At 48.3% G+C, this 14,106-nt stretch overlaps 5 protein-coding genes across 5 annotated transcripts; 2 read left to right on the top strand and 3 right to left on the bottom strand.

Moving 5' to 3' along the window:
* Positions 1 to 631: 631 nt before the first annotated feature.
* Positions 632 to 1,812, bottom strand: Pdw03_3243 (Ribosomal RNA methyltransferase RrmJ/FtsJ; the record flags this gene model as incomplete). The annotated part of the gene is made up of 2 exons (XM_014676899.1): positions 632 to 1,570; positions 1,627 to 1,812. The coding sequence occupies 2 exons, from the start codon at positions 1,810 to 1,812 to the stop codon at positions 632 to 634; spliced, it is 1,125 nt and encodes a 374-aa protein (XP_014532385.1).
* Positions 1,813 to 2,468: 656 nt separating this feature from the next.
* On the bottom strand, positions 2,469 to 4,504 carry Pdw03_3242 (Cell division control protein Cdc6, putative; the record flags this gene model as incomplete). Its single annotated transcript, XM_066100434.1, has 3 exons — positions 2,469 to 4,096; positions 4,151 to 4,393; positions 4,456 to 4,504. The coding sequence occupies 3 exons, from the start codon at positions 4,502 to 4,504 to the stop codon at positions 2,469 to 2,471; spliced, it is 1,920 nt and encodes a 639-aa protein (XP_065955834.1).
* Positions 4,505 to 4,738: 234 nt separating this feature from the next.
* On the top strand, positions 4,739 to 6,623 carry Pdw03_3241 (Uncharacterized conserved protein UCP037991, UAS, UBX; the record flags this gene model as incomplete). Its single annotated transcript, XM_014676901.2, has 4 exons — positions 4,739 to 4,877; positions 4,948 to 4,953; positions 5,013 to 5,489; positions 5,548 to 6,623. 4 exons carry the CDS (start codon positions 4,739 to 4,741, stop codon positions 6,621 to 6,623), a joined length of 1,698 nt encoding a protein of 565 aa, XP_014532387.2.
* A 2,772-nt stretch (positions 6,624 to 9,395) lies between these two features.
* Pdw03_3240 (Ste20-like serine/threonine protein kinase, putative) lies at positions 9,396 to 11,592 on the top strand (the record flags this gene model as incomplete). The annotated part of the gene is made up of 5 exons (XM_066100433.1): positions 9,396 to 9,447; positions 9,515 to 9,545; positions 9,600 to 9,916; positions 9,983 to 10,947; positions 11,083 to 11,592. 5 exons carry the CDS (start codon positions 9,396 to 9,398, stop codon positions 11,590 to 11,592), a joined length of 1,875 nt encoding a protein of 624 aa, XP_065955833.1.
* Positions 11,593 to 11,723: 131 nt separating this feature from the next.
* Positions 11,724 to 12,354, bottom strand: Pdw03_3239 (uncharacterized protein; the record flags this gene model as incomplete). Its single annotated transcript, XM_066100432.1, has 6 exons — positions 11,724 to 11,745; positions 11,824 to 11,896; positions 11,998 to 12,004; positions 12,071 to 12,084; positions 12,130 to 12,135; positions 12,195 to 12,354. 6 exons carry the CDS (start codon positions 12,352 to 12,354, stop codon positions 11,724 to 11,726), a joined length of 282 nt encoding a protein of 93 aa, XP_065955832.1.
* Positions 12,355 to 14,106: the final 1,752 nt, after the last annotated feature.

Here is a 14,106-nt window from a genome sequence, read left to right as displayed (position 1 = left end):
CTTGCAGGAGTCTCTCATCTTATGGGGTTCTCTAATCCTATCCAAAGATCAACGACAGCAGCCACTCTATAACCATGTTAAAGCCCCCAACAATGACCACCCCTTCCATGGAACTCACGTCTCCCTAGCAAGATTCTGCTCAAGAACAGTATTATCAGCACCTTGAATCACCGCCGTAATGCAAGTATGCTGAATGAACAGCAAACCCTTGCCTCCAGCCATAAACGATGGGTCGACAATGAACATGGGAAAGTGCACGTGTTTTTCTGCCATATCAACCAGTGGGCTCTATGTAAGTGCGACTTGACATCATCTAGGCAGGATGGATTCGGAAACAAAAAGGCAAGTGAAATGAAACCGGAGATGTTGCGCGTGGGGCATTTGTGACGCCCTGGGATTTGGACTGTAATATTTTAAGGGGTGAGTATGGGGTTCACCTAGATTTACCTTCATGGACCTCATGGCGTTTCCGCTGGAACCAAGTCTAAAGCTACAAAGCCTTTACGCTGCGAGCTAGTAGCAACACTCAATCCCATTAATCGTTTGGTGATGACTTGTCCATCTCAAAACTTTGCACCATCTCTAGGGAGACATCGATTTCATCTCTGTTAAACCCTTGTTTCTCCATTGATCACTCTGGCTTCTTCATGAATGGCGCTTTAGCCAGGGCATCCGCCTGTATCTTCCATATTGCCGTGCCCAATTTCACGATTTCGGACCCGAAGTCCTCGACCAATGTTTCTACGGAGGTGTCTTCATCCAATCTCACCTTGCCCTGCTCTTCATCAGAGCCAAACGTGGCAATCTGCCAGATTCTCTTCCACCGCTTGACCGCTTCGACAGCCTCTGGGTTTTGACTATCAAGATTGGTAGCAACCATGTAAAAGGACGAGCGCTTGGCATGGCATTTCTTCGGCTTGAAAAGTTGAACCGAGGAGATCTTGTGAAACTTCCAAATGAGATTAACCGTGTTCCACGATTCAAGCCCGTGAAGAAGAACGACCATAGTGCCACCAGATCTTAGGTGCTGGAGACCCAGAGCAAGCTGCACAGTGGCCAGCCTTGTCGCTTCCCGGCTCTCTCGATAAGGAGCGCGTGGATGTTGCCTCAATACCCGGCCGTCACAGATCACCAAATCAAAAAGCCGACCTTCTGCAAGTTGTCGGGGCAGAAAGTTCTCAGCATCTTCATGGCCCTCGGGTATCTGGTCCAGATCCATGTCGGCAGCAAGCATAGTCACATCGAGGAATACTCGTCTGGCATTCAAGCCGCTTGCCAGATGGCTTCTATGTCCTCCACGGGAGACAGGCCGGCTGAAAGCCAGGGCATGTGAGCCTGGATTCTTTTTCAATGCTATCTCGAGGAATGCACCGGGGGCCATGCACATGTCAAGAATGGTAGGCGGGGTTGAATCCACCTGTTGGATTTTGAAGGCACGTGTGGCCGCGTCAATTTCGTGTCCGATTGTGAGCATTAAGTTATAAAAGTAGGTCGCTGTCTTTTCGTCGGACTGGTCCGCATTTTCACAAAGGTTCGCAAAGTCTTCTTTGCCCTCCAGGGCTTCCCATCCCTGTAAATAGCATGGTTAGAAACATGTGTATGACACTTGGATTCGGTGTGGTTTACCTGCTGTCTCAAATCACTGAGTTCTCGGAACTCTGGACACTTTTCTAACAGATAGGGTACAATAGACCTGATCTTTTCGGCACGATCTTCGGTAGCGTCCTCTGTCCGCTGAGGGTCGTTGAGTTGGCGATCGTGTGGGAGAGCAGAGGCTTCCACCTGTGCTTGACTTAAATGAATTGCCGCCATGATTTGGTAAATAGACCCGAGGTGATTCTCAGAAGGTCCAATCGTAGGTCGATGACAGGATGTGTAGGTGAAATCATGCAAACCAAACTTGAGCTCATGTGGTTCACGTCAATGTCCTTTAGCGAGATAATGCCGTGCCTTCCTTTGTTTATTTCGTTTGTCTGTCACATTGCATAATGCCTGATTCAATGGGATCAGATCTAGCCTGGTCAAACAGATACTATACACCCAGGGACAAGAAACCGTGAACTCAAAGCCATTGGCGTTATGAAGCATGTATACTCTGGGTGGTCAAGATACTTTGACCTGCCAAGATGAAGTGTAGTAAGGGTAGAGTTACAGAGAAGATCTCTTTTGTTTCAGTTTCATTGATGAAAAAATTGGTATGGTTTGTCTGTTTGTATGTAGGAGATCACAATTCACATCGAGGATGAGCGGCCATGGAAAGACAAAGGAGAGTTGACATCAAGGAGAGCAACATTGTAAAACGCTAAAGATGATGAGACAAAGGATATTTCCAACTCCGGAATGAAAACCCCAAGAATGTTATTCGTGATAAAAATGCCCTCGCATGGGACTCGACGATGTAGTTGTGGGGAATGCGAAATGAAAAGTGAAAGTGCAGCATGACGTGAGGATGCGCTTGAGGAACAGAATCATAGTCCCTCACCACGGAGAAGGCGCCAAAGGATTCCTTCACCGGGACCAGCAATCTGGCTCTCAATTTCTTGCTGGGAGACAAAGCAGACAAGAGCTTGCTCGTCAAGGGCTTTGTGAGGAGTCGAAGGTACATGGCCGGATTTTGAAGGTGTGCGGCGCAGATCTGTGCCACCTGCAACAGTTCCACCTCGACCACGACCCTGATATTCTCCAACCAAGCCCATTGTTTCCAAATTACTGAGAACGTCCTTAAACTCAGTGGCAGTCAAGGGGTGCAAAATGTTGTCATTGCGACACAAAGCACAATATGTATCAAATGCTTGCTTGATGGTGGGTGCAGATGTACGCGACTTGGAAGGTGTGCTTGGGACCTCGAGCTGGCGGCGTTTGCGTTCAAGCGCAATTAGAGAGCAGATAGCGGCTTTCTGTTGCAGGTTCAAACTTTGAAGTCTTTGAACAGTGCCCTGACCGAAAGCTGCGGATGTGATTCGGGCAATGTGGGCGATGCTGGCTCGGGGTGCCGTGATGACTGTGTAGCTCGACATGGAGGTTGGCTTCGGAATACTGCCGACTTTGGCAGGCGAAGACAAATTGGTGTTCTCTCCTAGTATCAAAAGATTCTCAGACTCCTTCGCTTGCTTTTCCAACTTTTGCAAAGTTTCCTGTTCAATGACGTCGATTGCCCGCTTGATCAACTCAAAGGCCTTGCGGAGATCACCTGTCTGCGAGGCTACCTTCTTGGAGCAAAGTTGGATGGCGGCCGGTTGAACAAAGGGGACAAGCTTCGGGTCGGATTCTGCCCCCGCAGGGAGCAACGAGCGGAGACGATTGGTCATGACGTTTGCGATAGATGCAGCACTGTACGGCAAAAAGGGAAGCAAGCAGGGCTTCAGGTTCTTCGCCTTTAACTGTGGGAGAGATCGGTCGGTCAAATCAAGGGCGTTAGCGATGCCAATCAGCATCAGCTTGGAGTTGCCTTGCAATGACCATTCGAAAAGTGACTGCAAAACCCCCGAGTCGCCATTGAGCAGATGGTCGATTTCATCCAAAGTGACCAAGAAAATATCGTCCCCCTTCTCAGATGGAATGAACGTAGATTTGAGGCGATCCCCCTCGCTCTTCTTGAACATATCCGAGTCTTCGCAGAAATCTTGGATGAGTCTGCTGTAGACATCGCGAGAGATTCGCATGCTTGCGCAGTTCACATGGGAAACTTTGACTTTAGAAAGATCGAGATCTCCACATACTTCCTGGACCATGGCACTCTTTCCAGTTCCTGGAGGACCGCTGATATAGAGGCACCCTCCTTTCCGAGACTCCACTCCTTCTGTGATAAAAGACACCAGCTTTTCCCGCTCCGCATCACGTCCCACTAAGCGGCCCGTGTTGAAGCCCCGTGCAAACAGTTGCCTAGCTTGCGAATACACCGAGTTCACAATTTTCGGAGTGGCACTCTGTCGGGGGGTCGGGGGAAGATCGGCATGGCGGGGAGTGCGTGGTGTTACTGCCTTTGCTCCGACCTGCACACGATGCCTAGGGGTGATGGGAGATCGCGGAAGATCATCTCGGAATCGTGATTTCGAAGGTGTCTTGAATTCGAACTCGAGAGGTTTCGTAATTTCTTCTGCGTGTCTGATCAGCGCTGCCTCAGGCACCACATCCAAAACTTCCCACCTACCTTCCACTGGTTTTGAGACGGTGAAATGTGAATTTGTCTTGACCGGAGATTTGAATTGATCATCGCTTAAGGCATGTTTAGAAGCCAGATTCTCCGACAATGTCTTGCTATCGCCATTTTCTTGGTCGGGTTGTTCGACTGCTTTCTTGACATTAGACCTTGTTCGTCGTAGTGAAACGGTTTCCCGTTGGTGAACTCGAGGAGCATCTGTTCGCCGTTTGCTCGTGGCTCGGACCGGTAATGCTAGAAAGGTGGGTGAGAACTTAAAGATTAGGACCAGAGGAAGGTGGGATGGCTGATCTTACCTGGGTCCACAGCACCGTGAGTGCGCTTTCCTAAGACCGTTCCTGACATGACTTTGGACATAAAATAACAAAGTAGGGACGATGGACGAAGTTTCCGCAGAAGTTTGAAACAAATATCAGGAAAGAAGGCCCAGAGCTTAGTTAGGAAGTGTAATTGGCAGCTCCACTACTGGCTCCTTCCACGCGCCGGACGCGTCGCGCGTAGAGCTACGGCCAATCATTTTCACCACACGTGCAGTTTTCAAGACTTAGTCAGCTGCGTCACTGGCCACCTCAGGTGTCTATGATCGTCTCGAATCGAGATGACGGAATCCTTTCAGCCTACGTGAAGCTTGACATTGTTTTTCTATTTCTGTTTCTTTTTCTTTCTTACTTTCTGTCGACCTCTTTTTTGGGACCTGGTGGTCTTCTGGTTTGCAGTGGTCTGCACCAAATCTCGCCCCCACATAGCACATCCTCTGAGTCTTTACCCCATTTCATATTACGCCTAAGCTTTCAGTGGGTATCCAAAGTCAATCCTTCCAACACTCTTTTCTAAAATTGAGACACTTCTTAAGGAACCTCATTCGATACACTGCCTACCATGGATAACGACGTGGTAGCTCAGTTCACTGAAATTACCGGCTCCACGCCGGAGCTGGCTATTCAGTACCTGCAGATCACCGAGTTCCAAATCGAGCAGGCCATGCAGCTTTACTTTGAAAGTGGAGGCGCACCCTTGACTGCTGAACCTTCTCGGCCCTCTCATCTGTCTGGAATCCCACACGATTCCGAGGTGGTGAATATTGACTCGGATACTGATGACGATACCCCCCAACACATCGCCCCGCCAACATTCGATGACGACGAGGCTATGGCTCGACGCCTCCAGGAGCAAATGTATGGTGGTACAGGTGGCATAGAAAATGAAGTTGAAGTGAGAGCGCCGTTAGCGCGGACAACGGAGACTTTGGTGGGCCCCGGGGCGGACTATGACAGTGGTGAAGACATGCACGCCAACATCCTCAGCCAACTACGAGCTCGTGGTAGATCAGGTGGGTGCTATCCATGTTTCCAAAATTTTCAATAACTTGAACTGACACTTGACTCTAGGCCGAGCCGGAATCTTCAACCAGCAAGAGTCATCTTCCATATGGACGGGCAGTGATGAATCTCGTCGCGAAGCGCTTTCTGCCGCTACTGGGGGCGCATCGGAAGCATCTTCCAAATCAAATCTGCTCGCCGAAATGTACCGTCCTCCATTTGAAATCATGTCACGACTGCCTTGGGATGTGGCGCGCGAGGAGGGAAAGGACACCGAGAAATGGCTGCTTGTCAATGTCCAGGACGCATCAATCTTTGACTGTCAGGTTCTGAACCGTGATTTGTGGAAGGACCGTGGGGTGCAAGATACCGTCAAGGAGCATTTCATTTTCCTGCAGTACTCGAAAGATGACCCCCGTGCCTCTTCCTACCTCCAATACTACTTCCAGGGAAGCGATGTCTCCGACAACTACCCCCACATTGCTATCGTCGACCCTCGGACTGGTGAACAAGTGAAGGTCTGGTCTGGACCGCCTTTGGTCAAAGCCGCCGACTTTCTCATGCAACTTCACGAATTCCTCGATCGTTACAGCTTGAACCGCAATGTGCGCAACCCTATTGCCAAGCGCAAATCCGACAAGAAAGACAAGAGCATTGATGCCATGACCGAAGAGGAGATGATGGAGATGGCAATGAGAAATAGTCTTGGGGCCGCAGCAGAAGCTGGTCCAACGCTCGAAGACCCTGATGAATTGACGCGCAGTACAGACAATGTTAAGGGCAAGGGCCGAGCTACCGACGAGGAAGATGTTATCATGGATGAACCGGAGGCAGCTGCCGAAGCCTCCCCATTTTCATCTATCCCCGGCGACCAACCACACACTGAACCCGCTGCGGACCCGGCCACAACTACACGCATTCAGTTCCGACACCCGTCTGGCAGAGTTATTCGGCGTTTCTTATTGGCAGATCCCGTTCAGAGAATCTATGAATGGCTCAAGGCCGATCCTCCTTTGGAAGACAAGGCTGGTGTCGAGTTTGACCTGAACAGCATGGGGCGCAATCTCATTGATCAACTTACTACGAGCATTGCAGATGCGGGACTGAAGAATGGTACGGTGATGATTGGATATCTGGAAGAGTAATTCTCTTGCTTTGTTCTATTGGTCTTATCGTCATGCTGCAACGTTTTGTGGATTTCTGCGAGGCGTTGATGGAAATGAATTAGATCCCGTGGGATCTCACCTTTGTTTCCAAGCTGGGTTTCGTCATTTCGGAGATGTCATTCAACCTACCAGGCTCTCCAGTTGTGCACCTAGATGTGAGAGTGTACATAGTACCAAAGCTTGCCTGGAAAGCATGGAATGAATTACGATTATCAAAACGTAGTCACCACTAGGAGCCGAAAAACAGTGATCCATAGAAAAGAAAGCTGAGTAATGTTGCCTCTGCAGTAACAGTGATGGAATATCCGCCAGGCTATGCGTTAGGTCTCATTCTTGGTGTTGTTCTTATCAATACCATCGGCTGGCGATGGGGGTTTTATATTACCGCCATAATCGATGTCGTACTCTTTGTTGGTTCCATCTTAATCCTTCCATCAGACGCGAATTCGATGAAGCTTTGACAGGCTACATGGCACAAGCTTGCTTATCACATTGATTGGATTGGCGTAGCAGTTCTCGCCTTGACATTTATACTCCTATCCCATGTACGTGCATGAGCCATTCTTGACCTTTGTATTTTGAGTCCTTTTCCAGACGTTGCTTACATTTTTATAGGATGATTGCATATGCCTACAGGAACATGTCCGAGCCCCAACACGTTGTGCTGCTGATCATCTCCATACTACTTATCCTTGCCTTCTCGCTTTGGGTGAACTGGCAGGTAAACGCACAACAGGCCAACCTTGGTTCCAACCGTTTTATGGTAAAATTTGCTGTTTCTTTTCATCCGCGTGGCCATGTTCTTCACATGGGCGAGGTTCTACTCTTTCCAGTACATATCAATCTTGTTCTTTCAGGACGTCCAGGACATCTCAGCCCTCCAGGCTTCCAATCGCTTCTTGCCTATGGCTGTAGTGGGCGTGGCCACCAACATAGTCACTGCTTATCTGGTGTCAAAGGTGAATGGAAACCTGCTGCCGGGGGGGATGAGTGCCCTGATGACCGCAATTTCCCCTATCTTAATGACAGTCGCCTCCCCCAACTGGACATGTTGGGCTGCAGCCTTTGTTGCTATGACTTATAAGTGCAATCAACCGCGATGGTGAGTAACTTAGTCAACTGATGAATTTAATAAGAATGACACAAATGCTGACTTGTCGTTTGCCTATTGCTATGGACTGTGTCTAGTCTGGTAATTTCTCGGACATTCCCTGATGACTCAATGACCCTGGCTGGAAGGGGGGGGGGGGGCGGCGGCGGGGGGTTCTTCGATACCATCTCCCAGCTGGGCAACTCTATAGGACTGGCTGTCACTAATGTCATAGCCGCTTCCGTTATTGCCCATGATGATGGCTCGGCAGACGATTAAAGTATAACTTCTCAAACGGGCGGTCAGCTTCTAGAGGGATGTCGTATCGGGTATTGCCCTATATATGCTGGCAAGGTAGTTGTCTTCCTAGTGAGCTGTCTGGGGCTTCGTCGTGTGAGAAAAGTTGGTAAGAAGTAAGACTAAGAGCTTGTAATGGTCAAAGGAGACGGCAACTGGTACAAGTACCTATTTTTGGCCTTGAAAGTGGGGTATGTCTCCCAATTTTTCTTCAAATTGGTCTTTCTTTGTTATGGATTGATTCTATCGATATAGGGTTTTGGAACTGGATGTATATAGAACGTTCGAGTACTTGTGCCTATTTCCCGGGAAACAAAGCTTGGCTGGATTATCAGTCATCCTGTGAGTGATTGAAGGTACTGGTCACACCCATCGTCTCATCAAATGTGCTCTATGATTCAAATGGCGGCTTCATTGTTCGTCGTATGACACCGTCCATTTGCTCCAGAATCGCTTTCAAAGATAGGGAGAGCCTTCATCTGAGAGGGAAAGCCAAAAGATCCAAGTTCACTGCCGATGTTAAGAGTGTTTTCCCATCCCGCAGCAAGATAGTCCCCCCTATGTACGAGGACCAACGTCAAGGTTAGAAATTTTCCGAAGGGAGTCAGATAGAGCTTTTAAGGAGCCACCAAGAGAGATAATCTCATCTCTATAAAGCTCAATCTCAACGGCTAGTGCTTAGTTGGTTAGAAAGAAAAGTTTAGAAGAGGCGGGAACCCCAGCGGTGAAAGTTAAGATATTTAATTAATATTAGAGATTAATAAGCGGAATCAACTGTGGCCTACTGCCGTAGAACATTCCAATTGGACTCGAAAAGCCATTAGAATACACCGCCCCCAGATAAGCGGCGGCAAAATAAGCCCCCCCCCCCCCCGCGTCGATAAACAAGGCTTACAACCTAAGATCTCCCTGAGAAGCCTGGGGAGTGATAAGAAATGATCGTAACGTGAAGAGCATGACACAAACGATCTGGAATCCCACGATCACCATCGCAGCACCTGCTCCGACTGAACAATTGTCTTTGTTTACCAGTTGACATCTTATCCATTGTGAGCACCCAAACGAACAACGCCGTCTCTCCTCTTCCTTCTCTCCTTTTGCAGTCCTGAAATCTTGCGATCCTGAGACATAGATCGCCCATCTGATCTAATCGAATCAGCTTGATTGGATAACAACGTCATTTTACCCCAGACAGCCTTCTCGAGTCCACTCTCGAGCACCGTCACGTACGGCCTCAACCCACACACCATCCTCGTAATAGGCGACTGCCGGTCGTGGATCTGACAATTGAACAAAAGCCTCGGCAGATCCAAGCTTGATTAATGTCCATTGTTGCCATCCAGTGACTTGGATAATCTGCCAAAATGCCGCCTCCCATCGATCCGGAAACTATTTATACCAAGCAAACTTGCATTGGTAAGTTTTCCAACACTTGGGCCTTGAAGAGCTTCATATGGTGGCTGACTGCTATGTGATTCCGTAGGCGGTGGAAGCTTTGGCAAGGTGTTCAAAGGGTAAGTCGAGGACCATCCATATCAACAAACAGCTGACCTAATTCGGGCAATTAGTCTAGATAGACGCACTGGAGAATCAGTGGCAATTAAAATCATTGACGTCGAGAATGCTGAGGATGATGTCGACGATATCATCAAGGAGATTGCCATCTTGTCTGAGCTGAAGTCGCCCTACGTCACCAAGTACCATGGCTCATACTTGAAGGGGTCCAATCTGTGGATCATCATGGAGTTCTGCGCTGGTGGCAGTTGCCACGGTCTCTTGCGACCTGGTGTGATCCATGAAGAGTACATTGCCATTATTCTGAGGGAGCTTCTGCGCGGGCTGGACTATCTCCACAGTGACCAGAAGTTGCATCGAGACATCAAAGGTACGAAGATCTCAATTGGTTGAAAGGGAGATAGGATTGTATGGCGACTAAAATTTTCGACTGCAGCTGCCAACATTCTTCTCAGCGCGAGTGGACAAGTTAAATTAGCGGACTTTGGCGTGTCGGGACAACTGTCGGCAACTATGACCAAGAAGAATACCTTTGTAGGCACTCCGTTCTGGATGGCCCCCGAAGTCATCAAGCAATCTGGATACGATTACAAGGCCGACATCTGGTCCTTGGGTATCACGGCAATTGAACTGGCCTGCGGTGATCCTCCATATGCCGACATCCACCCGATGAAAGTGCTGTTTTTGATTCCCAAGAACCCGCCCCCCACATTGGTAGGCGATTTTAGCAAGCCTTTCAAGCAGTTTGTCGAACTGTGTTTGCGTCGAGACCCCAAGGAGCGACCATCAGCCAAGGAGCTTCTTGAGCATCCGTTCGTGAAGCGCGCCAAAAGAACAACCTACCTGACAGAACTCATTGAGCGCGCAGAGCGTTGGCAAATAACACATCGAGGCCAAGATGACGAGGATGAATATGATGACGGGCATGATGATAGAGAAGCCGATCTAACCGCAAACGCCAGAACCCAAGAAAAGGAAGACCTTTGGGATTTCGGGACCGTTCGTCCTGTGGGAAAAGCATCTGCACCCCCGTTGCGCCCTATGAAAGGCCCTGACCCTAATGAGCGAACAAATAAGACAGAAGAGTGGGATCTGTGTGATGAGACACCCCGACAAGCCGGAATATTCCAAACCCAATCACACGTTCAAGTGACCTCAGCAAGCCCTGCTTGCAATGTTTCTCCCACCAAAATCCCTCTACCTCCCTCTGCTCCATCTTCCCCTCTCAAGCAACGTTCCTCCCAGACTGCACTTCCTCCACGCAAAGTCGTGTCTCCAGTGGCTAGCAAATTTGTAGTAGACAATCTCCCCACGAGAGGATTGAACGAACAATACGCACAGGCAGCGACTCACTACGCTGGCAAGCTTGATACTGCTTCTTCAACCAAACCCAGATCCGCGGTTAGTAACCAGGGCATTCTTGCCAACCAAATATCCAGCATTCCGCTCCATGATCAATATCGCACCCCATCTGGTCAAATTTTGAACAAACCAGCTCAACTTTCTTGCACCGTTGCTAATCCTCTGAGACACCAGCCACAATCTCCGCGCATCCCTCTCTCAAGACACACAGACCCACTGCAACACGCAAAGCCAGTTCCTGGACTCAAGTCCAAGCGTGCACCAGCAAACATGGATGACCGTGCTATCTCTCACCGCTCTACCCCTCCCACCCCCACTTCCAGCGACCACAAGCGCTCCACCCGGCCTCTCCCTGAGCCTGAGCGTACAACTGCCTGCGGAACTGTGATTCTCCCGGCCCTCCGTGCAGCCATGGACCGCCGCCGCAACCACCTCATCCGTCTCGAACCCGGACGCAATCCTAACGAGCCCCCGTCTACTCCAGAAGAAGAAAAGGACTTCGACCGCAGCGTCCGCATCCATCATGGTCTGGAGAAGGTTGCCGAAGATATCGCTCGAGCTTTCAACAGCCTCCACCACTGGGATATGGAGAGACCTGTTGACATGGGCGGTGGTGTTGATGCTGTTCTCGACGCGTTCCTCGAGGAGATCCTCGTCCGATTGCAGCCCCGTACCGACCCGTAATGAACGCGTTTGAATTTTGTTTGAGTATAAATGAGTGTTCTCAATGGAGTTTCTAGGACCTGTCCTTCGTGCTATTTCACTCCATGCTTCTTTGTTTCGTGAGGCCTAGGTCTCTTCTTCTTTCATATATGTTATGTGTAGGAGTTAACATTTCTAACGGAATTGTCATCTCTGCTCTCAGTTCTCGCATTGACTTGCATGACCATATGAAATTATTGCGATATCGCTCACCTCTCAGCAAAAATCTGCTCACTGATTGGGGCCCGTGTGAGGTGATCAAATGCTGACCTGATATTGATCTCGTCTGGTCATATCTTTTGTTTTCCCACTTTCAACGGTTGGCTAAATCTCACTCCCAGGGACCTCAAACTGCATGTTTTAATCAGATGAAAAGAGATATCTAACCCTCAAGCTGCAACTCCAAAGTTATAATCGAACAAGAACTCTCCAATCCTGTCTCGGAAATTTAGAAACTGACACTTTTCAGTCTTCCTTGCCCGTTTCTTCATCAAAATCACTAAACTCATCGTCTAAGACTCCGCCCTAAGATGGTTCTGTTAGTTACACTGATTCTCTTTCTGTTTCCTACATGACATAAACACCTTGACTTTTGTTATGTTTGCAACCTCCCTCGTTCTGGGCGTTGTAGTCTGTAACATGTTTTCGTGGGTTCGCAAGCTTGTCCAATTCCTTCGGACCCTTCAGGTCCATTGAGATTCCCAAGTCCCACCAGTGTGCTATGTTGTCATCAACTTGGATCATGGGAAAGAATGAAAGTCACAGATGTAAAATCGGTGCAAGTTATACCACCTCTAGTCTTAGAGTTGCGAATTTCTCAGACCCAAAGCCGGTTTATGTCACTCCTATGTCAACAAGCAGATTGAAGGCCACATGCTGGGTTATGTGGAGAGAGAGAAGACGAAGTAACTAAAGGGAGCATGCTAAGGGCGGACATCCTAGATGCTTGGTGTATAAAGATGCTAACTCACCTTAGAAACCGAATGTCGTATTACGGATGTGGGTACGATGTAGGTACGAAGGTACCACGGACACCAAGGTGTGTTCCAAGGTTCTGCTGAAGTCTTTCATGAGTAAGGTTGTTTCAAGTGGGTCACATTGAGTGGGGCATTTGGTCACGTGGAGTGTATTTACATAGCATGGCCCGGGCAGTGCAGTAATTAGGTAAGAGCAATGAGCTTGCAAGGTTGCCCGTAGCAACACACCCATCCTGGTCGTCCCCTTCAATTTTAATTACGTGGATGGTCATCTAAGTGATGAATTGCTCGGAATCCCCCTCTTCCTTGGGTTTGCCTTTGGATACAATGTGGGGAAAATACAGCCAATTTTACCACTAGACCATAACAAAAACCTCGGTTAATGTTTAGGGCCTACTCCGTAGTGGGGGTTATATCCAAGTCTGACATACAACGGTCTACTCGCCCACCTCCACCCGGATTTTTCAACTCTTCAATAGAGCAGTAGATAATTCAGTATCTTCTACAAAGTCTAAAGAAATTCTAATTTGATCGATAGGTCCTTAAAATTCCTAACTTAATAGATAGCAGGGCCCCGGAACATCATTGAGCCTATCATCTGGCTGGCGTACCATAAATTAGTAATTTAGGGAATTGAAGAACATCGAAGTGAGCAATTCAATAAAATTCGACTACTTCGACAAAAATACAAAATACAGAGTCATTACTAAAGACTTGGAATCAGTAGGGAAAATTAGGCAGTTCCCTGCGCCAAAGGAGAAAGTGGATGGGTGAATCCCGCAGGTATAGACCGTTGTGCAATATTAGAAGAAGACAATAGGAACTGAATTTAAGCAAAAGATTCAACTTTAGAATGCAGCTTCCTAGGCTTTAGGCAGTTTCATCTTTGAAAATTTGATCTCGGTACACCGGTGGACTGAATGAACGCGCTACTCTAGTTCTGGTCATGGTCGGTTGCTTCAACTAGTATAAGCCCATTAGATCACTGACAAGACGATCCATCAGACCACAGATCATGCAATACATTGGATATAATTTGGCACGGTGCTGGGTGCCCATTGCTAGCTAGACAATATCTCAATTCTGCTTCTTAGTGCAATGATTGCAGGCACAAAGGTCTCCTCGTCGGTTCACACGAGGAAAAAAAAGCATTCGCCCATATTTTTAACATTGGAGCACCCAAAAGTGGTCCATAACAGGACGAATTCTTTAAGGAACTTGTTGGGAAGAACACCGGTCTCAGTCCACAGGCAATCTTCTCAGACATTTTCAAAGCGATGAAAGCCCATAGCAGATTTTTCTCTCTCTTTGGTCCTTTCGTCCCATGCCCAGGATCTCGCGAGAAAGTGGTTCAAGTTACCAAAGCGAGATGACGTCTCTTTTCGACTTTCCATAGACGTTTAGTGCTTGATACAAAATAGAGTGAGAGGATTCATTGAGCTTGACGGAGAATGTAAAGCCAGTGGAAGAACGTAGGCCGGTTACAGATGTGTCTTGAGATAAATACCACCTGACTAGC

The sequence above is a fragment of the Penicillium digitatum genome, chromosome 1 (genome assembly GCF_016767815.1).
Source record: "Penicillium digitatum chromosome 1, complete sequence".
In the NCBI taxonomy this organism is placed as follows: Eukaryota; Fungi; Ascomycota; class Eurotiomycetes; order Eurotiales; family Aspergillaceae; genus Penicillium; species Penicillium digitatum.
Note: the sequence above shows the minus strand (reverse complement) of the source record. Positions and strands in the feature narration are given on the sequence as shown.